This window comes from Ahaetulla prasina, chromosome 2 (assembly GCF_028640845.1).
Source record: "Ahaetulla prasina isolate Xishuangbanna chromosome 2, ASM2864084v1, whole genome shotgun sequence".
Classification (NCBI taxonomy): Eukaryota; Metazoa; Chordata; class Lepidosauria; order Squamata; family Colubridae; genus Ahaetulla; species Ahaetulla prasina.
Window position 1 is genome coordinate 98,951,699 of NC_080540.1, and position 24,544 is coordinate 98,976,242.

The following is a 24,544-nucleotide window of genomic DNA, read 5'->3' on the forward strand; positions in this document are numbered from 1 at the left end:
ATGTCTGTCCTGGTTAGCTAATTATAGGTATTCTGAATGACTTGGAAGTTGAAAGAATACTAAAACACTCATTCTGCCTCTTTTTACAGTTACACTATTTCAGCATGTAAATTGTAAGATGTGGCTGGCCTCTAGAAACCACCTTTCTCTGTTGTTCATAATGCCCACAGCCTTCCATTTTATATCTCATCTGACATTTAGGCTAAGGATTCCTTGTAGATAAGGATCTATGTATAATTATTGTACATTTATGCTGGTTTATGACTGTAATAAAGATTGATTTATATTAACACACGCATACACACATGCCCCAATTTATATCATCTTTTCTCCTTAGCAAAAGTTATACATGTCCAATACTCTGTTGTGTGCTCATCTTGGATTTCTATGCATAACAAAGGGAGAAGGGCACCTTCCTATTCTGTATGAATGGAGCACAGCCCTGGAAAGAAATTTTAATAATATTTACTCTCTGAAATTTACAGGCAATTGTTTTGTCAATTATATAAAAATGGTATCAACAGTCTAAAGCAGGGGTGTCAAACTCGCAACAACATGTCATCACGTGACATATCACAACTTTTTCCCCTTTTGCTAAAATGGGTGGGCGTGGCCAGTGTGTGACACATCTGGCCTGTGGGCTGCAAATTTGACACCCCTGGTCTAAAGTAAGGAATACAAGTGCATACATAGAAAATTACCTCATAGTGTATAACATAATAAATATTCTGTCATTGCAACACTCTAGTAGAGATGCAGGTAGTTCTCATTTAACAGCCACAATGGGACTGGCAATTCTGTCACTTAAAGATGCAGCCATTAGCAAAACATCACATGACCACAACAGACTTACAATCTGTCTTACTGCAGCATTCATAAATGCCCACTGGTTGCAAAATCTACCTGTATGGCACAGCTCAAGTCCATGCAGAATAGTGTCATTGCCCCTATATGTTTATTATCACCTAGATCTGTCTTTCAGGATGGTGATTTCCATAGGCTACTTTGGCCTCTCTCTGGATACCCCTAACTTGCATGGAGACATCTACCTCAATTGTTTCCTTTCAGCAGTAATTGAAGTCCCAGCTTATACTATCTCTTGGCTGCTCCTTCAGCATCTGCCCCGGCGTTATTCAATGGCAGGAGTCTTGTTCTTAGGAGGCTGTGTTCTTCTTTTCATTCAGTTTGTGCCTGCACGTAAGACTGCTTTCCTTGACATTTTTTAGATATAATCCATGGAGATAGCCAACTAAGTTTTTTTAAAAAGCAATATTCCATAATAATGCTATGATACACAGAGGTATGTTACAGACCTATTTCATTTTGTGTTCATTTTGTTTCTCTAGTGCAGGAGTGTCAAACTCGCGACGTCACATGACGTATCAAAACTTTTTCCCCCTTTGCTAAAACAGGGTTGGGTGTGGCTAGCATGTGACGCATCTGGCCCACAGGCTGCAAGTTTGACACCCCTGCTCTAGTGGTATAAAAAAAGATGTGCTGTATTTCTGATTGTTTTTATTTATTTGTTCTTTAGTGTAGTGGCAATTGAACACTAATATATTAGTTTTGCATTTGATGTACCACTTCATAATTAGAAAAAAAAATAGAAAATCTAATTCAGTAGATGTATCTGGTAAAGTAGGTTCTTGCCTGAAGCAGAACTAAATAGTTAATATACCATAGAATTATAATAAAATACAGATATTCCTCATTAACTGTCAACAGTTGGGACTGATAACTCCATCACTAAGCTAAATGACCATTAAGTGAAAAATCACATGACCGTGACTGTGCTTTCCTTTTCTCCATTCCCCCACCCTTTGGAATCCCCCCCTCCTTCTACCCACAGCGCTGAGATAGTTGGCTTAAAACTAATCAGGCTCCTAATCACTTCCCTGCCCTTTGGAATGTTCACTTGGGCCCTGGGATAATTAGCAACAAGGGAATTAATGTTTGTATTTACATTCATTGGAGAAAAAGAGATTATAAGAGAGTAAGCAGGCACATGATGGAGAATACACATTGAAACCAAGCCGGTGGCAGTGGCAACACTGAGCATGCTCAGCTCACTGCCAGTATTTTCCTCACTGTATGCCAGCTTACTCTCTTGTAATTCTTTTCCTGTACAGTGAACAGGAAAAAGAAAAACAACAGGTCAGGCACAGGGCAATGTGCACTGACTGTAATGGCATTCATGTGATTGTGGTGATATGGTTACTTAGGGACAGCACCATCATAATTTTGAACAGTTGCTGAATGAGGCACTTGATAAGTGAGGATTATCTATAAATGAAGAAGAATAAAAAGGTAGGCAATTGTTTTATTGTTTTCCTGGCAGCTTTAATTACATTTTGTTTGGCTCTTGCTTATAGACCTCAATGTTCTGTCCATCATCCTTGTGATGATTGGAAAATTTGGGATCACAGCCTCCTTCTCAATGGTTTATGTGTACACTGCTGAGCTATACCCAACTATTGTGAGAAACATGGGAGTTGGAGCTAGTTCAATGGCCTCCAGAATTGGCAGCATTCTCTCGCCTTATTTTGTATATCTTGGTAAGTTGCCTATTTTCTCTTAATTCAAGATTGTACGTCCTGCTTTTTAGCATTACAGCAAATGCTTACTGGTTTCTGATGTACACACTTATAACATGTTGCTGCTAGGAAAGATGTATAGAGATGGAGAAGCTGATCTCCATTTCTGATCTTCATTTTGAGGAAGTCATGATCATCTTCCAGATCAGATCCAAATAAATCTATAAATATAAACCAAACCTCAAAATCACAATATTAGGAAATGTAAATTGTTAAGCAATCTGGACATGAATAACTCATTGCTACTTGTCCTTTCTACTAGGTGCCTATGATAGATTTCTTCCCTACATCTTAATGGGAAGTTTAACAGTGCTTGCAGGAATCCTGACCCTGTTTCTCCCAGAAAGCTATGGCACTCCTCTCCCGGACACTATTGAACAGATGCTAAGAGTTAAAGGGTAAGGATGTTGCAGAATGGAAATAAGCAGAAATACCAGCTAATATTGTAGCAGATCATTTTGGGAAAGTGTCTGAAATTTATTACAGAAAATACTAGAATATTGTAATATTAGGATATTTAAAAGAATGGCATGAAGAATAATATAATGGAAGAAATATTTGAGTCTAAATTCATGGAGTCATTGAGAATTAGCAGCATACAAGTTTAGTAAATTATAAATTATTAACGTTTAAGAAATTATTATTAAATTACTGAAGAACAGAGTTACGATACGCAAGAGAAATTCCAATTGTCCCTTTTCTAACTTTTGAGACCAAATCACAGTCCCGTAAATTAAAGCTATGTAACAATTTCACAACAACATTTTCTGCAATTATTTAGCCTAGATTGAAAGCATGATTTAGATCTATAGTAAGTTCCTCACAGCTGAAAAAGGTGAGTTGAGTTGACATTTGAGTAAGACGTGTTTAAACATAACAAGCCAACCATATATTTTTCATGCTCACTTCGTTCCTGAGTTTAACTATTCTGGGCCAATAGGCTTTTGTCAAGATCATCTCTGTCATCTTTTCCAAATCACTAAACCCAAAATGTCTAGGTAGTTTCCAGAGATCTCTAGAATGCTACTTTTGTATTATATGATAAGCCTATATAAACTACAGTAGGTTTCCCAAGTGACACAGCCATAGACTTCCATAGAGGGGTGAAAATAGAGTTTAATGAATTTACACAACAGCACAATTCTACTCTTTATGTACTTGCACAAAGTGTTTCAACATAATATGATAGGGATGACTATCTTTCTGACCTCATAATGCACGTTTTATCATTTATGCCTTTGTGCAGTGGTTGGTTTGAAGCTAGGTATGTAGACATATTTACTGCATATTAAAGAACAACCATATTTCTTAAATATGAAGTTGAAATATGCTTAAATTATCCTGGAGGACTATGTTATGAAAATGTCTTTTTTTCCATTTCCTTTTTTACAGAATTAAAAATATAAAAGCACTGAAACATCAAAATAGAGCAAAGCATACAGAAGAGAATTCAGTTATTCTAAAGACCTCAACATTCTGATGAAGCTGCATTGCTCACAGTATTATACCTTGAACATTTCCTCTAATTTGCTTCCAGAAAAGACTAACCACTTTTTTCCTAGGATGGTAAATATATTTATTAAAAATACATTCATTTTGGGAATGTAGATACAATCTATCCCAATATGGGATTTTTGCCAGCAACTGCTTCATGGAACAGTGTTGGATATGGAATCTTGTTCACTTTTAGGACATATTAACAACTATCCTTTTTGTGATACTGCATTTTTAAAAGATGCTTCAAGGTGCAAGTTAAATGTCTTAATATCACTTTTTCCACACATAGTGGCAAAAAATTAAATAGGTAAGAGAGTTTGGATATTGTCACTGCAGCTTAAGATTTTGCACCTCTTTTCTTGAGAGAAAAAATAAGCTTGAAATGATATAGAAAAACTGGCAGAGTAGACCTTAAAATAATTATGCAGATGACTGAATGCAATAAAAGAAGAAATTGAAGCTGATTCTTTTTTATGAACAATTTGACCTAGAAATGAAAAAACAAATGTTCTAATGCAAAACACCGGCAAATGAGTTTTGTTTGCAGAATTAATTTCTTCACTGCAGATTTAAATGATAGCTACATACAGTTGTTTACATCTGGGAATAATGTTTTGTCTTATTTAGACATGTTTATTTTTTATCAAAAAATTGCATTTTTAACTCTTTCATTTTACTGTTCATTGAATTTCCTCTGATGCTAAAAGACTGGAAACACGTGCTCATCTGTATTTCCATTTTTTTTAATTTTGTCCAGTTTCTGCGTAAAATAGATGATACAGGTATGTAATAAAGATATTTTGTAATGCAGAATGTGTTAATTTAATGGGAATGTACCAATCTGGGTCCTTCAACTTACCTAATTGTTGCCCTTGGAATAAGCAGAGAACTATTTAAAGTGAGTATCATGGCATTTATAAACAAGGTTGTTGATCATACAGTTAGAACAAATCTACACAAAAATGTTAACCTTAGATTCCGGGAACTATAAATTGCATTTGTATGCTGTTTTTTAAATCAGGACTCTGATTTACATACTATATTATTAAAAAATTAAATGATTTTTATAATGCATATAGTGCAATGAATTTTACACAGATTAATAAATCTGATGTAATATCAAGCTGTACTTCTGCTGTGATAATTTGTTGGTTGCTTTAAAACTCTAGCAAAAGTGACACATAAATATTTGAAATATATAAACGCTTTTGCTTCTGGTAGATACAGAGGATATAAATATTTCAAATAAATGTATGGAAGCATTGTAGATTGTCCGTACTCGAATTGCTACACCTAATTCTTTGAACTCACTGTTTTCCCAGTAAGAATATGTATAGCATCTTATCATGGCAGTAACTATTGTGTTAATGTTAAAGACATCTCCCAGATGATGTTGTAGCACCATGCAGAGCATGCTAGAACTACTTGCTTCATCTGATCTGTTTTGAAAACCTCGTAATGAAATCTTACTCAGCGATACATGATAGGTTTTCAGCATTAGTATTCTAAAAGCCTTTTGTACCTTAAGTTTTCCTCAAGAGACTATTGGATTTCATCTCTTCAACAAGTATCCTACAATGTTTCTTTGAAAACCAGGTTGTCAGCCTTACAGCTTGGCAGACTACTAACAGGAGTCAATAGAGTTTATAAAGAAAATAATAGCGTACTCTCTTAAAAATATTGTGCCTAAAAATATTCCCAGGTCTGTGGCCTTTGTATGTGAAGTTGCATTTTATCAAATGTTTTTTCTCCAAATTCTGAATAGTAAGTCTGAAATGGTTTATTTATAAAATATTTTAATATTGGGATGTCACATTGATTCAAAATAAAAATGAATTTATTTCTTGGAAAAATGTGTTACTCTTTTTGAAAGTGTTTTCTACATCTCTCATATTTGCTCAATGTGAGCAACAAAAATCTCAAATTTGGAAAACCTCTTAGGAGAAGTTCTTGATCATTTTCACTGTTCTTTTCTATATCAACTTTTAGCAGCCAAGTAGCCAGAACTGTACAGAGTTTTCCAAATGCAATAACATTGTAAACATTACAATGTTGTTGATTTTGTGACTTTTATTCGTACTCTGGGATTTATACTTTTCACTGTGGTGGTAGATCCTGCACTAGCACTGATGATGTTACCTAGTAATGAAACTTCTGCAAGAAAACAGCCAAGCTCAAAGAGCACCAAGGACCCCTCATTTCAGTCCTGAGCTACAAATATTCTCCTTCTCCACTATCATTTTCCATCAAACTTTATGGGTCACAATTTGCATCATGGATGATTGAAGACAAATAAGCACTATGAGTTATGTTCCCTCTCTGGATTCCAAATGTACAGTGCTTGTTTTAATTGTTAGTGGTGAGTTCCAGGAAGAAAGAATGGAGGCCTGGAGCAGGACTGGTTTATCCAGACGTCGCTAGCCGTCCATCTTCCAGTACTGTGCATTGCTTAGAGTTCTTTTCAGGACTCTGCAAAAGCACAGATTCTCCATCTGGTTTTGAGAGACCTTTTATAATGAGACTATAGAAATGCAAGTATGGAAATACAGTATGGTATGAAAATTGATTTTTCTTTTAATATTTGCCTAGTAGAATAAAATTTCTGAATTGTCAATGCCCTTTGTTGTAAATTACTATGGAAATGAATAATCTACATTCATGCAGTAAACTTGTATGCAGATTAGTTTCATATCTTTATTGTCAGTGCACAACCTATGTACAATGAGATTGGTTGAGCTCCCTCAGTGCATCCCCCCAATACAATAGAACTCACATTGAAGACAGAAAATCTCTAACCCAATAAATCATATTAACAAAACACCCAGTCCTATTGCATCAGTGTGAACATGTTACACATTGCACTGGCCCTGCAGTCCATCATACTATATAGTTATGACGTTATTTCTCATTCAGGAGTCTTGACAGCCCATGGATAAAAACTGTTCTTCAGTCTGTTTGTGCGGCTGGCTATACTTCTATATTTCCTTCCCGATGGTAGGAGAGTAAAGAAGTGATGACAAGGGTGAGAGTTGTCCCTGAGAATTTTCCTCATTCTTCTAAGGCAGCGAACCCTAGTGATCTTCTCTAGTGGTATCAGAGGACAGCCCACAATGTTTTGTGCTGTGCTCACCACCCTCTGTAGTGTTTTTCTATCCGCAGCTGTTAGACCACCGTGCCATACTGTGATGCAATAAGTGAGGATGCGTTCTATTGTGGACCAGTAAAAGGTCATCAGTTGTTGTTCCACTCTGTTTTTACGCAAGACCCGAAGGAAATGGACTCTCTGTTGGGCCTTCTTGGCCACCTGGATTGTGTTGTTTTTCCAGGTGAGGTCTTTGCTGGACTCCCAGGAATTTAAAGGAGGAAACTCTCTACACAGCCCCCCTTAACGTAAAATGGGGCAGGTTCCTCTCTCTTCCTCCAGAAGTCCAACATCATCTCCTTGGTCTTGCTGATGTTTAGGTGCAGGTTGTTTTTTAAGCACCATGTGGATAGTTTTTGAACTTCCCCCCTGTACGATGTTTATTATTTATTATTATTATTATTATTAATTAAATTTTATCTCCACCTGTAATAAGACCCAGTATAGTGGTGTCATCTGCGAACTTAATGATCACAGTAGATGGCTCTGACGGTACACAATCGTGTGTACAGTGAATACAGGTAGTAGGGACTGAGCACACAGCCCTGCGTGGAGCCAGTGCCAAGCTTCAGGGGGGTGGATATGACACCCAAAATGTGACAGATTAGTGCCTGTAATGATGCAATTGAAAGAGTTTCAAGTACAGTCAGTAGAGAATCAAGATAGCAAATAATAGCTTTGGCCCGCCAAGAATTATTTCTGCAAATACCAGATTCCTTTTTGATTTCAACAGTGTATCATAATATTAAAAAATGATTAGGGTACTGGAGGCTAAAACATATAAGGAATGATTGCAGGAACTGGATATGTCTAGTTCAATGAAAAGAAGGACTAGGGATGACATGATAGCAATCTTCCAATATCTCAGAGGCTGCCACAAACGAGGGAGTGAAGCTATTTTCCAAAGAACCTGAAGGCAGGACAAGAAGCAACAGGTGGAAACTAATCAAGGAGAGCAGCAAATTAGAACTAAGTAGAATTTCCTGACAGAACAATTAATAAGTGGAACAACTTGCCTCCAGAAGTTGTGAATGCTCCAACACTGGAAGTTTTTAAAAAGATGTTGGATAACCATTTGTCTGAAGTTGTGTACAGTTTCCTGTCTAGGCAGGGGGTTGGACTAGAAGACCTCCAAGATCCCCTCCAACTCTGTTATTCTATTCTAAACTTAAGTTCAGAGTTGTAGCTCAGATTAACACAGATTCCTCAAACATTCACCTCTCTGTGAACACCCTTTTCATTTTCTCTTTCTGAACCCGGACATAAAACAGTGCAAAAATAAAAGTGAAAGCAATCGTAATCTTGTTTTGATTTAGGAATCGGAGGCTTGCAGTTGACAGAACTGAATGTGAAAGAGAGCCAAATAGAAAAGAGGTTGTTTTAAACATTGAGAAGTAATCAAACCTGCCAGCAACACCTGGATTAGGATTGCTAGTTGTTCCTTTTTCTTCTATATGACCGTTTGAAGGATATTTGAAGACTCCTGAAGAAAAGAAGCAATGCACTGGAGGTACCTTGATAATTTCGTGAGGCAACAAGTTGGAAACCATCTTGAAAAGTGCATAAAGAAACTCAGAAAAGATAAGTTGCTTATACCCAGGAATAATGAAAAATAGAAAGGAGAGGAGAGGCCAAAGGGTAAGGACCTCTTTATTATACTCAAAAGACTTTTATTTCCTTCCTCCTTTTCCCACCCTAATTTTGTTTGAGCCCAACCAACCCTTTTGTGAAACTGAGGAGTTGGCTTTCTGATTTTTAATTGGCCCTAGTCACTATAACTGAAACTTTTTCATCTGCATTTTTCATCTTATAGGTCTAAAATTAATCGTAAAGGAAGATGTTTGGTGTATTGTTTTGGGAAACTAGTCCTCAGTTCAATAGTCTACTTTTTATTTGCAGTGTTTTTGTCATAACAGGGCTAGACGGTTTGTGGACTGACAAAACAGTACAAATATTTTTATAAAGGAGCATTAGATACTTTTAACTCGTACAGATGATGTAGCCATGATTAATGTTTTCTTATCTATCAGTGTTACCAAAAAATTTTCACTGTACATGATTGAAAGAGCTGTTTTCACTTACAGCGAAGAATGCAGGGGAAAGAGAAGCTTGTAAGAGGAAAATGTTGACATTTGTGTCACAGAACAGATGTGAACAAGAATAGCTAGCCCTTCTTCCCCTTCTCTCACTTTCCCCTGCATTTATTTTGTTTTTTAAATATACACATAGCCTTCTGGAGACTACTTTTGGTTAGTGAAGGGACAAGGCAATTTGTTTCCTAATGCAAGCTGTGCTAATAAGTTTTACATTATAAGCTAAAGCTGCTGCTACATTTTGATAAATATTTCACCCAGGCATATGCGCATGCTGGTGAAAAGTTCAGCCTTGATTATGTATTGACCGCAAAGAAAGGATATCTCTGTATAAGAAAGTTTCTGATCTTTATTTTCAAAGATGTTTACAGCAGGCTATTTATCAGTAAATAGAAGCAAATGAGAGCAAAATTCAACTGTTCTGATCAGTTAGATCTTTAACTAATGTCAAATAATCCCTTCACACATTTTTAAAAGATTATTGGGAAATGCCTTATAGCAGTGATGGCGAACCTATGGCACGTGTGCCACTGGTAGCACACAGAGCCCTCTTTCAAGGCATGCCAGCCATTGCCCAGCCCAGCTCCACCGCGCATGCGTGCATGCCTTCTGCTGGTTAGCTGGTCAGTGGGTCTTTGCCACACATGCATGGTATCTTCCCCAATCACCGCAATTTCTCCCCCCAATACGCGTTAGCTTTCTCTTGCATTTTTTCCACCTGTGCCTTCCCTGATCTCTGCAGTTTCCACCTCTGCAGGTGCCTCTTTGTGGCAGAAATGCAGGAAAAAGCTAGGGCATGCTGGGGGAGAGAAACTGAGGAGATTGGGGAAGGCACAGGAGGCAGAAATACAGGAGAACCAACCTGGAAGCCAAAACGGAAGCTGGGGAGAGTGTGGCACATGTGCCGGGGGGGGGCATGCATGGGGAATGCACATACATGCATGGGGCCAGGATGCATGCACGGGTGTGTGTGCTTGGATTGCATTTTGGGGGTTGGGGCACGCACACATACATTCGCGGTTGCGTGTGCTTTGGGCACTCAGCACCAAAAAGGTTAACCATCACTGCCTTATAGCATTGCAATATGCCTTGAAATATATTTTACCTAGGGCCCTGTCTATGATTTTTTTTCTTTAGAAAAAAGATATTGCATTATTGTTACGTTTGGTGACACAGTCAGCCAGATGGTAGACTGGATTTGGCATTTTAGCCACCTATCCCAAGCACCTGCAATAGGCAGATGTTTGATTGTGTTAAAAGGTATCCATCGCAAAATGTAAGCTGTTCCAAGTAAAGCTACCTTTTGCAATTGACTGATGGTGATTTTGTTAGTGCCAGTGGTGTTCAAGAGGTGCCATAACTGTTTTGGGATTAGTATTACTAATCAGCACATTTCTTAAATTTCTAGAGAATATTGGGAATACAATATTGGGAATATATTGATTTAATTGAAACATCACACCAAACCCTGATTTTGCATTTAGAAATGCACAGGTTGTAGCTCCAGAGCCATATGCCACTTAATGAATTCTTGTGGTGGCTCCAATAGATCCCCTCATCCCCAGAAGTCACTAGCAATGCAATTTTTAGTGTGCCAGAAGGGAGAAATTGTTAGTATACCTGAGGAACAATAGTATTAAATCTATATTGAAATACTTTCGCTTTCACAAAATGAATCACATTAGACTATTCTCCCCCACTTTTGGGAGTGTAGCTCCCAGTACACCACAGAACAAAGCAATTCTTCACTTGAAACAGTTTTACCTTTCTTAAAAACCCAGTTGACCATTCAGTAGCAGGGCTGGTGTAACACTGTACTTCTCTGTGTATTGATCCTTCTCACAGAAACATCCATACAAGGGCAAGAACTTTCACAAGTTACGGTCAGAAATTTAATGAGAACTATTCTTTCAGAATGTGGCCTCTACTGATTAAGTTATTAAGTTATTATTCACTACTGAGACATCATTATCAAGCCCAGCAACTGTATTTGTGATATTTGAATTTAACTACTATTTTTGTGATCCTGGATAATTGTTCTCCCTTTCCTTTATTTATTATATGACCCGCTGAGTTTATAAACAGCCAGTATTGTAGCTGGGCTTTCAAAAAGGATATGGTTGGTAATGATGTCCTTCTGTACATCTTAGAACCTGGGTCTCTATTTTTGTGTCCCATCACAATCCTGACATGCTTCCATTGCTAACTTTTGGTCCTAGGAAAGCACCGGAACAAGCTTGAGAGTTGACATTTTCTATCCTTGCTTCTGGGGATGATAGACTTCCATACTTTAAATGCAGGAAATACTGTGTACTGCGCAGTATTAAGCAGCAGGCTCAAAATTTCTGTTTGATGAAGATGAATTTAAGTGTTACAAAAAATTTAAGTGTTACAAAAAAGGACTGTTAATAAAGGTGAACAGGGATTTTTCCTTTTTTCCTTGTTTAGATACAAGTAACCACAAAACTGTTTTAACTGATTGGGATAATAAAAAACATTTTAACTTGGGAAGCAACAAATGTCATTTATTACTTTGCTTAAGACAAATTAATTAAGAAAATGTAGGTTGCTTTGCTGCAGGGACAGGAAGAAGATATTGTAGATTGTGATCTCCTGACAGATTTAAAAAAGCTTTATTGTAGGTTAGTGTAGATTTCTGATTCCCAGTTAACTAATAACTGCCATATGTAGAATACTCTTTCCATGTAAAATTAGTAGGTGGAAAGGAACATTTGAAGGAAAAGAGGCAGTGGATGGATGGATGAATTATTTGATCAGAGTGATTCTGGTTCGGTTACAAACCCCTGATGTCAGCAAAACTGCACACACACACACACACACACACACACGATGTTTGATGTTTCTGTGTAGAGATATAGTGAATTTCAGGATGGGCAAGCACTCAACCTAAACTTACCTTTCCTGAAATTGAGTTAGATGGCATACAGTACTAAAATCAAATTCTAAACTGCAGCAAGAACAGCTGCCAAACAAGTTTCCTTCCAAACAAAAATGTTACATAAAACAATCAGGCAGAGCAAACACACTCGTGATGCATTTCTTTCAAAAATGCAATTGCTTTCTTCAAATGCTGGTACTAATAATATGAATACTTCTAGAAATATATTAGGTATTATAAGAGGGAAAAGATATAAAACAATCTCTGGTGAATATAAGTTGTGGTTTATCCAAGTTCTTGTTGATCAACATGAACCCCATTTTTCCTTGAAGGAGGCAAAATATACATATATATGCTACAGGAATTGAATTCAATTTCTGTATGTCTTTTGAAAATTGTTTTCCACTGCTTTAAGATCACATACTTTGTTTTATTTGAATTGTCAGTATGGCAAAGTTATAGTGGTGCTTAAATGTCTTAGTTTTAGGACTTGTGTGGAGAACAGATTGCGTTTTAGCTCACATTTATATTGAAACATTGAAAATTCAAAATATTTAAGCAGCTCTGTAGGTGTTTCCCTGCGCCTGTTTCCCTGAAAATAAGACCTATCCCAAAAATAAGCCCTGGCATGGTTTTTATGTGTGCACCTAATATAAGCCCTACCCCCAAAATAAGCCCTACCTAAGTGCCTGCTCAGCTGGCCACCGCCTATTCCATCTGGTTGCTCGTGGTGCTGCAGCCACAGGGAAAGGTGGGGTGGTGATGGAGCCGCCCCACGTGCCCCACACCAGTTTACTTCAGGACCCCTGCGGCCATGCCATCCATGCCCTGACAGCTACCTCATGGTGGCAGCATCAGCACCCATGTGCAGTAGGAGCCCACGTGACCGTTGGCCCACTTCTGCTTGCTTGCGGCTACAATGGAACAGGAGGCAGAGTGGTGTGCTGGTGCTGTGGCTGCGAGGCGAGGCAGGTGTCAGGGAGTGGATGGCCTGGCTGCAGAGCTCTGAGGTAAGCCAGTGCAGGGCATCTGGGGCTGTTCCACCCACCCACACCTCACCTCATGGCCGCAGCACTGGAACATCACTCAGCTCCTGCACCATTGCAGCTGTAAGCAAGCAGAAGAAGTGGGCTAGTAGCCACCTGGGATCCTGCTGGATGGGACTGCCAGAACCACCACTGCGAGGCGAGTCAGTTGTCAGGGCCTGGATGGCCTGGCTGCGGGGCCCTGAGGTAAGCCAGTGTGGGGCACATGGGTCAGCTCCATCTCCTGCCTCGTGGTGGCAACACTGGTATGCCACAGGGCCTCCTGCCCCGCCATGACCAAGCAGAAAAAGTGGGCCTCCCATACATGGAGGAAAAATAAGACAGCCCCTGAAAATAAGCTCTGGTACTTATTTGGGGCCCAAAAGAAAATAAGACCTGGTTTTATTTTTGGGGAAACACAGTATGTGTTCCTTTAATGCATTCCCTTAATGCAGACATTAAAATGTCTGTTTGCAGCCTGACATTGATGAAAGCATAGCAATGGCAATGGTGGGGGGGAATTGGTTCTATCAATAAGATTAAATATATGATGCAATTTTTTTCCTCTCAAGTTCATAGCTCTCTAAGAGTTTTGGAAATAGAAATTTATTTGCAAACATAACCAGCTTCAGCAACATCACCGCTTAATAAATCTCTTGATTCTGCATTTTAGAAATGTTGGTCTGTCCTCGTTCTTTTGTAAAGAGATGTTTGGCATTGATAGTCATGTAATCATGACCGTAATGGCACCTGCCCATTGTGGTCTCAAGTCGTGATCATTGTTAAGTGAGGTGACCATGTGATCGCTTTGCTTAATGATCCCCACCCCTGCTTTTCCCAAATAAGTTGTTAAGCAACTATGTGGGTTGTTAACCAATGAGCCATGGTGGCGCAGTACTGCAGGCTACTTCTGTTGACTGCCGGCTGCCTGCACTTTGGCAGTTTGAATCTCACCACTCAGCCTTCCATCCTTCTGAGGTGGGTAAAATGAGGACCCAGATTGTTGGGGTCAATAGGCTGACTCTGTAAACCGCTTAGAGGGGCCTCTATAGCACTATGAAGCAGTATGTAAGTCTAAGTGCTATTGCTATTAAGTAAAGTATGGGATGCCTCAGGGATGGACAGGTCATGAGAAGTCTAGAATAAGTCCATATTTGATAGTTGTAGAAAAATAACAACGGATTTCAGTGATGTCTTAAAGATGGCTGATTTAGTTGAATCTCTTTATTGCTTCAGCTGGAGCAAGTTGGCTTTCCAGAATCTTAAATATAGTCCTCATTTCATACAACCATCTAATCTGGAAGAAATGTAACCTGAAATTATTGTAACACTGTTGTAAGGGGAAGCTCTAATCAGTTGAATATAAAAGTTACTCACTAAATTCAGCCAATTTCTGAACAGTTATTGCCTCCATTTCATCACAAAACATGCAATGCAATCCTGTATAACATATTTTTTTGATGTGTACTGGAGCACATAAGGCTATTGTGTTAGTTCTGGAGAATTCATTGTAGTGTAAGAAGTAAGTTGACATCAAATCTGCCGGTGGACTTAAAAATAAAAATGAACTTGGCCTTTGAGTGACATGTTACAGTACACTCCCCCAAAGTGGGTGGGGCAGGACAAAAACTAACTGAATTTGTTTGAATAGCATTAATTAAATGCTATTAAGATGCTGACTGTCCCATACATTCACTGATTTCTTCTTGTCCTACTAAAAGAAAATCTGGCTGCTGCAAATGTGCATCTGCTAATAACTGAGGTAAAGTGGAAATTCTTCACACCAATCTAAGGGAGCTAAGATTTAAAACATAAGCACATGTGCTAGAAAATGGCTCATGAAATATTGGGGTCCTTTATTTCCAAAGATTTTTTTTGTTTTAAAGAAAGTTAATTTGAGACTACAATGCTAAAACCATGTTGTGGGGGAACTAGTGTTTAGAATTTAACAGATATATCTGGTGTCAGAACATCAGGGAGAAATGACGGATTTTCTCAAGCAAGAAAGACAAACTAATGACACCTGAAGAAGCCTAATATCGATTAAAACAGGAATCCTCTGTTATTTTGGGCGACAGAAACATTTGGGATTGAGAGCCAGTGGTAGGATTCAAATTTTTTTACTACCAGTTCTGTGGGTGTAGTTTGGTGGGCATGGCAGGGGAAGGATACTGTAAAATCTCAATTTCCTCCCGATCAGCTGGGACTCAGGAGGCAGAGAATAGATGGGGATGGGGCCAGTAAGAGGTGGTATTTACCGGTTCTCCGAACTACTCAAAATTTCCGCTACTGGTTCTCCAGAATTGGTCAGAACCTCCTGAAACCCACCTCTGTTGAGAACATGTGATGAGTGTTCTTCCAAAATGACTACAACAATAGATGTGGTCATTCATAAAAAAAGTAGTCTATTTACCAAAAGTAAAGCCAGCACAGTGAGATTGCATCCCTTAACATCTTTGCATCCCTACGATGCTTCTCTTTGCTTTGTCTCCTAAAGAAGGACACTTCCACCCAGAGTCCTGATTTGGAGTCCTCTGCTCTTTTATTTTCTAATATCCCCATCTATATATGGGGCCCATATAAATCCAATCACAGGAATTAATACAATATTAGATATTAACACTGTATTTTAGACATGCTGACTTCCATTTTAAAAAATGCAAATGAGCATTTTAATGTTGTGGCTCCAGTTTAATTATTATGTTTTAGCAACAGTTTGGTTATTTTGCTAATAGGTGAAAACAACTACAAAGCATGAAATAGGGAGGGCGATTGGGAGATAGATTAACACTTTCTGAAATATACCCAGCTATTTAAAGTCACCCCTCTCTTCTAAGCATTAAGCTAAGGAATTAATGTAACCTAATTGCAATTTGACTGGTTGTAAACTGGAGAAAGAAAGGACAGGGTGGCTCAGTGGCTAAGACACTGAGTTTGTCAATCAAAAAGTCGGCAGTTCAGCGGTTCGAATTCCTAATGCTGCGAAATGGATGACCTCCTGTTACGTGTCCCAGCTTCTGCCATCCTAGCAGTTCGAAAGCATGTAAAAAATGCAAATAGAAAAATAGGGACCACTTTTGGTGGGAAGGTAACAGCGTTCCTTGCGCCTTTGGTGTTTAGTCGACTACATGACCACGCAGACCTCTTTGGACAGTGCTGGCTCTTGGGCTTTGAAACGGAGATGAGCACCCACCCCCTAGAGTCGGGAATGACTAGCTAGCACATATGTGCAAGGGAAACCTTTACATGTACCTAAACTGGAGTAAGCTGCAAAGAGAATTACTATAGTTGCGCTATTCTACTTGACACACTTTGCTTCCTTTAAAAAAAGTTTCTTGAATATCTAATACAAAAGCTCTCAAAAAAAAAAAGGTTCTGTAAAATTCAGAAATACTTCTACAGAAAACTGTGTGAGACTTTGTCTTTACGTAGTATGACCAAATTAATTTTGGTTTATGTGCGTTTTGAACCAAAAGATGGCAGCATTCTTCCAGAACAACTTTTTGTATCTGTGTTTTAGGAATAGGATGAAAATATTCAGGGGGAAAAAATCAAAACCCTTTACCCTAATTAGTTTTGTAGTATAATCTAAGTACCATATAATATTTATAATCAAAGCAGGGCAGTTTTATACATGCTTGCTCAAAAGTGAGCCTGATTGTGACTTGTAGTCTAAAAATACACAGAGAAGAATATTCAAGATTGCAATATAAGAAAATGTATAGATTAGATAAAACAGACAGTCATTATGGTTCAATTTCTTATTTCATAGTTTATTCTGCCTTGCAAAAATTTCTCATACATATTGGGATATTGATCTTCCATGACATTATAAGAGTTCTTATAATTATTAACCATATTAAGTATGTAGTAGTATTTTGTTGCAAGAGGCCCAGTCACTTTTGAGGTATGGGCAGCTGTATAAATTTGATATATATGAGATCTCCCTCACTCCCTCACTCCCCCACCTACCTACCTACCCCCCCCATCTATATTGTGTGTGAGAGAGAGGTGGGGGAGAAACAATTTGGTATAGTGGTAATGGCACCAAGCTAGAAACCAAGGGACTTTGAGTTTTAGTTCTGTCTTAGGTGTGATGAAAGCTGGTTCCCAGCCAGTCACTTTCTCTCAGCCCAAATCACCTCACAGGGTTGCTATTGTGGGGACAATAGGAGGAGAAAAGAGTATTGGTTATGTTTGCCATCTTGAGTTACTTATAAAGTAATAAAGATGGGATAAAAATCATTCTCTCTCTCTCTCTCTCTCTCTCTCTCTCTCTCTCTCTCTCTCTCTCTCTCTCATTAGCAGTGTTATTTTCAGTCTGAAATATTTTTCCAAAATACTATTGGTATTCCAAAATACTATCTGTGTGCTTCTATATTGTGTAGCAGGAATAGGCAATTTTGGGAGCTGCTCACACACTGGAAATGTTAATGGCCTCAACATTATAAATTATTTACTCTTCAAACATTACTAATTATATATAATTATTCTACCCAATGTACTCAGTTATATTTACATATATTACATCACATTTTGGGTTTACAAATCCTGATTATTTCCTGTTCCAACTCCCACCTCTTAGTTCCATCCATTGGTAAAATCTATTCCATATATCATGATATTCTGTCTCTCCTTTATTTTTTAATTCTAATGTCAATTTATCCATTTCTGCGCAAACTATTTTTTTTATTATCTCCCTTTCTAAAGGTATACTTCATTTTTCCATTGTTGGGCATATACCGTTCTCGCAGCTGTTATGATGTGTAATATTAAATATGTTGACCCTTTACTATGTCCCTCTGTTATGAATCCTAATAAAAATAATTCTGGTTTAAATTCTAATCTTTGTCCAACCATTTCATCTAATCACATCTGAATCTGTCGCCAAAATTCTTTCATTTTTTTGCATGTCTACCATATGTGGTAGTACATGCCTGGTACTTAATTACATTTCCAGCATTTCAGGGATATATTACTAAATATTTTAGCCAATCTTGCTGGAGGAAGATGCCACCTATAAAACATTTTATATAAATTCTCCTTGTACATTGTGGCAGTGTTAATTTCCTATTTCTTTCCCACAGCTTTTGCCACTTTTCCAATTCAATATTGTACCCAAAATTTTTAGCCCATGCCACCATTGTCTCTTTGACTTGTTCTTTCTCCATTTGATGCCAGGATGGTTGCACTGCGTCCAGTGTTTTAATAAGAAATGAATAAATAAATATTTTTTAAAAAATTATAAATTATTTTTCTACTGAGTATAGAAGCGTATGTTCTGAATGATTTGTTTTCTGCTTGATCATATTTAAAGGAATAGAATCTCTTGCAAAGGGGGAAACCAGCACAAGAAGGATGTAAATTTAACAAATATTCCTCAGGCAAGCACAGTATCCTTGTAATTTCCTCCGGATCCACCAGGGGGCACTCACAGGAGCAACGAGTCCAGAGTACAGTTAGTCAACCAGGAAGCCGAAGGGAAGTGATGTCATCAAGATTCTCATAGTGAAGGCGGAAGCTGGGCGCCACCATTGTTCCCCAGAGGGAGGGGGGGCCTCAAACCCTCCCTCCTAAATTTCTCCATCACCTCTTCTCTCCAGAGCTCCACAAAACCGGTAATCTTGTTATTTTAAGTTCTCCTCTCTCCAAAGTGATTCGTGCTCCTTCCAGTCGCAGGGGAGAGAAACCCCCGCACTCGAGCACTCCACTCACATTGCCGATATCTCCTTCCTTCTCCCTTCCTCAATTCTTCTCCGTTCCTGTTCGCCACCAGGCTGCTGCAATTATAAATCAAAGCCCGGTGTCACGGGCACAGCGGCAGGCGGCGACCAAAATAATGGCGCGGCCTGAGGCCTCGAACCCCTCCGAGCCTAGGGGCGCCAGCATCGGTCCCCCAGTCCTGTATATCGGCTGGGAGACCCCTGGCGAGCCGTCCGTGCGGCAGGTGTCCTTTTCGGAACACCTGGCCCCTAAGGGCCTCGGAGGCGGCCGGATTCGGACACTGGAGGCAAGAGAGGCACCTCCAGATGTCCGTTGCCGCCGGATACCGGAATTTAAAATTTTTTTAAATGGCAAAAGGTCAGAGACCAACTGCTGGAGAAATGGAGAGAATTTTGGAAAAGTTATCTAATATGGACAAGAAACTGGATGAAATAAGAGCAGAAATTGTGACTATCCAAAAGGATTTAAAGGACACTCAACAAGTCTCAGCAGAAAACAAGCAGAAAGTGGAAGGTCTGGAGGGTGAGATGCGGGCAGTGCAGAAAAGAGAGGAGACGACAGGCAATGCTGTGCTTGGACTACAGATGGATAAAATGTCTTATTTCCTTAGGTTTCAAAATCTGGAAGAAGTGGACCAAGAAGACTTGAGAGATGTTGTGACTAAACTGTTGGGAGAATTTCTTGGGAGAGGTGTTGACTTTATGAATTGGGATGTGGATCGAGTTTATAGAGTTAATTCAAAATATGCACGCATGCAGTTCCTAGAGAGGTTCATGTCAAATTTGTGAGAAGAGGCGAGATGAAATTCTTAGAAAACATAGGAGTGGGGCACTGACTTATAGGGGCAGGAGATAGCCATTCTGAGGCAGATTCCCAGACAGGTCGTGAAATGAGAAAGAAAATATTACTTTTGTCAAGCAAATTGTACCAGAAGGAGTAGGCTTCAGATGGCTGATGCCAGAGGATTGATGATTTTCCGGGAGGGCATTACGAAAAAATTAGTACAATTGCGGAGGCTGCGGCCTCGTGGAGGAACACAAAGCCCTCCTGGAATTAGATGACCCAGGAGTTGAAGAAGGGAGGTTATAGACCATGGGGGAGGCGGCTGCGCTGTTGCGGCCCTGGAGTTGGGTCAGGCTGAACCCAGAGTTCTGAGATCCAAAACTAGGAAGTGACAATGATATTTGGTATTGTGTTGGTTTTCCTTATTCTCCTTTGTATGATATTCTGATTATTCTTGACCCTTCTTTATTGCGTATGTAAGATTGATAAACTTAGCTACTTCGTATCACCTGCTTGCCATATGGCTGTTGTATGTGTTTAAAATTTTGAGTAAAATTCTTATCTTGTATAAGAAAAATGAAAATTTACCATACCTGATATGTATTTGTATAAACCTTTTTTGACCAATAAAAACTTTTTGGAAAAAAAAAAAAAAAAAAAAAAAACAACAACAAATATTTCACAACATTGCTATTTAGGGAAATTATATCATTTAAATATTTTGCATTCTGAGTCTCAGTCTTTCTCCCACCCAATGTTCAAGAAACCTCTTTAACTGAAATTTCTGGGATCGGACATGGCTTAAATAAGATTATTATCCTTAAAACGGCATGGACATTTGCACAGTAGAACAAGGTTTTTCTTCAACCTTCATATGGACAAGTATGATTTATTTTCTTTGCTTCCTACTTAACTGATCTTGAGAAGCAGGAAGTTCTGCGGGAAGAAAGAAGCAACAAATAATTGAAGAATTCAGGCATTTCATTATTTGGAGCAAATAACTGAGTGGAGGAAAGTACAAATCAGTCAAAATATACGGTAATTAAAATGTTTGTACACTAAAATATGCAGCTGATAAAGAAAATATGTTTTGAAAAAACATGCCCACTTTACTGGGTGTATTTAAACGGGATCTGAGCTCTTGGTATTTATTACATTTCTTTCCCACCTTTCTCTGAATTCCAAGGCTCAGGGCAGCTTACATTGACAAAATGTTTAATAGATAAAACATAATAAATTAAAGCAAGTAAAATCAAAGCCAAAACTAAAATGAATCATTATAAGAATTAATAATGAAAAGATTGGAGGAAGATGGAATTTTATCCACTTCTAAATATTAGGAGAAAAATACATCTTTCTTAAGCATATGCCTTCCATAGCCTGGAACTACAAAGAAGGCCCTTTCCTGTACGGTTAATAATCAAATCATGTGGGGAAATTTTCAGAAGGGCTTTTCTGCTGTTCTTAAGATCCAGGCAGGTTTACAGTGGGAAAGGCAATCCCTAAGGCAGGGTTCGGCAACCCATGGCTCTGGAACCGCATGTGGCTTTTTCATCCCTCTGCTGCGGCTCCTTGTCACTGGTTGGTTCCACAATTGATAGGGCTTTCAGTTAGGACAGGTAGAGGAAAAAGGACACCATGCTAGGAGGAGACGCTATGGTGGGGGAATTGGTGGCTCCAGACTTGAACAGGGGGGCTTCCGGTTAGGACCTTTGTGACTCTTTGAGTGTTTAAAGTTGCCGACCTCTGCCCTAAGGCTAATCCCTAAGCCATTTAAGGTCAGCAGCAGCTTTTAAAATTGTGCATGGTAGACAATTGTTAGCCAGAGCAGATATTTCAGTATAGACACCATATATGCCACATACCTTGCACCATTCAGCAGTTTGGCCACTACATGTGGCACCAGTTGCAATTTCCTGAAACTTTTCAAGAGTAGCTCCATGCTAGAGTAGTTGAGGTGGACTGTAATTGTATTACAGGCTGTAAAGCATGGATAATTGTGAGTAAATCTGACCAGCTCAAGAAAGGTTGGAATTAGTACACTAGCTATAATTGTGTGAATGTACTCCTCACAACAGATTCTACCAAGAAATCCACAGTGAACACTCCCAAAGGGCAAACCTGTCCTCTCTAAAACGGACTTCACTTTAATGTCTAAATTTAGCTTTGGTCCTAACCAATAACAATTCTATCTTGACTGGCTTTAATTTCATCTTATTTCCCCTTACCTAGCCCATTATTAAGTTTAGAAAACATTCAGGGAGAATTGCTTGCTTCCTTTGAGTTAGAAAATAGGGATGGTTGTCTTCAGCATGCCTTCAGCATCTCAGTCGAAAGCTGTGGATGAATTTTTCCAAGGGTTTCATGTTAATGTTATGCAGCCTGGAGGGCAAGATAAGAACTCCATAGGACTCCATGGTTGCCTAAAAATGTCAAACAGTAGCACCTGACAGCACCACCTGACTGCTACCATTGGGGGACCAAGCTCATTCCTATATCAGACAGACCAGAAGGATACAATGGTAGATGGCTTTTGAAAGCTATTGATAGATCCCAGAGAATTAGCAAGGTTGCAGAGCCCATCTTGCTTCTGATGTAGGCTATCCATAATTGACTTAAGCCAGGGGTGTCCAAACTTGGCAACTTTAAGATTTGTGGACTTCAACTCCCAGAATTCCTCAGCCAGCTTTGCTGGGAGTTGAAGTCCACAAGTCTTAAAGTTGCCACGTTTGGACACCCCTGGCTTAAGCAGTCACAAAATTCAATCACTTCTAGGAACATATTAATCAAGTTTATAACTATTAGCCTTTTACAAACCTTTTCTCCACACTCCAAAAGCAAAAGCCTCCTCCATCATCATCCTATTTCCCAAATAGAGAAGAAAAGGGGTGTTTTTGCCTGCCCATGTTGACTTTCTGGACAGAAATAAGGGCAGTTTATCCTGATGTTTCCCACAATCTTCTTTTGATGGTCTCCTTTTTGTTCAGTCCATCTCAGTTTACATTCCAACACTTCCTTCACCTGCATTGCAAAAATAAGCCCCTAAAACTGTTCAAGCCAATTCAGCAAAAGCAGACCTTGATCAAACATCACTGTGTTGGATAGTCCTTGCATATTTCTCATTAGCTCATGATTGCCCAAATACATTGTGGTCAAGCCTCTTTAACACTACTGTTCTTAGGAAGGATATATTAACCGCAGTTAAATATCCAAACAATTGTGAAACAGGAATGGTAAATTGTACCCAAAAATAGGCTTTTATAAAGGCAGTTGCATGAAAACACAGACGTTTGTGATCTACTTGCAAGCTTTATATAAAGAATACTTTTCAAGACTCAGGTTTAATTCCTTGAAGCTTGCCTATATTAGCTGAAGCTTTCACGCTGAAACTTGTCCCACCCTTTCCTGTATCAAGACAGAGGTTATCCTTTGTAGAGGAACAAAGCCTCGCATTTGGCAGCATTTGCTTCGTTGCAGCTGGGTGAACTTTATCCAGTGTTTTTATCAATAGCTTGTTGGAGATCCATTTCTATCATCCAAGCAACAATAGCTGCAGGAGCTCCATGTAGCAGCTGTAAAAGGCTTGGGTCACAGATCTCAACCTTGATAAATTGAGGAAAAGGTGACAGCTTCTATCCCTTCAGTGCTTCTAGTCATTTTTTTTGTAGGCTCAATTGCTTTCCCCCTTTTTTTAATTAACCAAAGAAGCTGGCAGAAACAGGTCTTTCCTGATGAGGACAAAATTGGAGACCCGTTTCTGCTAGCTTCTTTGGTTGGATAAAAGGGTGAATAGGGAAGCAGCTGAGCCAAAATGACAGGTCTAGGACAACTTGCCACAGCCAACTCATCTTGGCCAATTCACCACAGCCAACTTGCTGCAGCCAACTTGCCATGGCCAACTCACCATAGCCAACTTGCCACAGGACAAGTCACCGTGGGACAATTAGAGTTACACTAATATCAAAGAAATGGTGGAATATAATCATTAAAGAAAGGATGGCATAGGAGGAACAAAACGAAATGTGAATGACAACAATTATAATATTTTTTTATTTTAAATAATTAAATTGAATTGTTGAATTGTTCCATAGTGAGTTGTCTTATGTTGAATTGAATGTGGTGAATTAGCCATGGCAAATTGGTTGTGGTGAATTGGCCCTGGTGAGTTGGCGTGATGAGTTGTCCCATTCAAAAAAAAAAAACACCATTACCTCACTTCCACAGATATTCAAAGTGGGAGCAGTTTTGAGTTACAAAAGAAGTTAACCATTAAATATGCATATTCGTTAACATATGAAGATTTTATGCAAATCCTCCTTTGTCTTACTTCTTGACTCTGCATAAATGATCACCTCTTAGAAACTATATGATATTAACATGCTGATTAGGGGTTTGGAAGGAAAAATTAGTGAAATGGTTGAAAGCATTGGGCATAATTGCCCTGGAAAACAAAAGATTGCAGAGGTACATGGTAGCTGTTTTCAAGTATCTCAAAGGCTGTCAGGAATAGATTGGGAAGAATTGTTCAGAATTGTTTCAGAAAATAGGAAAATACACCATGGCTTTAAATGACAAGGAAGCAGGTTTTGAAGAACATCAGGAAATTTCCTTATGCTAACTGCTGTTCAGCAATGGAACAGATTGCCACAGGGAGCAGTAGATTGATTCGTCATTGAAGATGTTTAAACCAAGGTGGGTGGAAAACTGTTGGGGATGCTATAGTAATGAATTTTTGCACTGGAGTTCAAGTTGGACTAGGCCATCTCTAAGCTCTATTCTAGCCCTTA

The 24,544-nt window shown here is 38.8% G+C and overlaps 1 protein-coding gene across 2 annotated transcripts in view; it reads left to right on the plus strand.

Moving 5' to 3' along the window:
- Positions 1-6,654, plus strand: part of LOC131189726 (organic cation/carnitine transporter 2-like) — a 33,235-nt gene extending 26,581 nt beyond the window's left edge. The window contains exons 7-11 of one of the 2 annotated variants that reach the window (XR_009153112.1): positions 983-1,197; positions 2,373-2,555; positions 2,857-2,992; positions 3,987-4,160; positions 4,849-6,654. Coding sequence is in view for 1 of the 2 variants with exons in the window: in XM_058166053.1 (XP_058022036.1) it covers positions 983-1,197; positions 2,373-2,555; positions 2,857-2,992; positions 3,987-4,074 (622 nt within the window). In the remaining variant the exon portion in view is untranslated. Of the gene's footprint in view, positions 1-982; positions 1,198-2,372; positions 2,556-2,856; positions 2,993-3,986 lie in introns of both variants that reach the window. The other variant, XM_058166053.1, reaches the window with a different exon arrangement.
- The last annotated feature ends 17,890 nt before the right edge of the window (positions 6,655-24,544 follow it).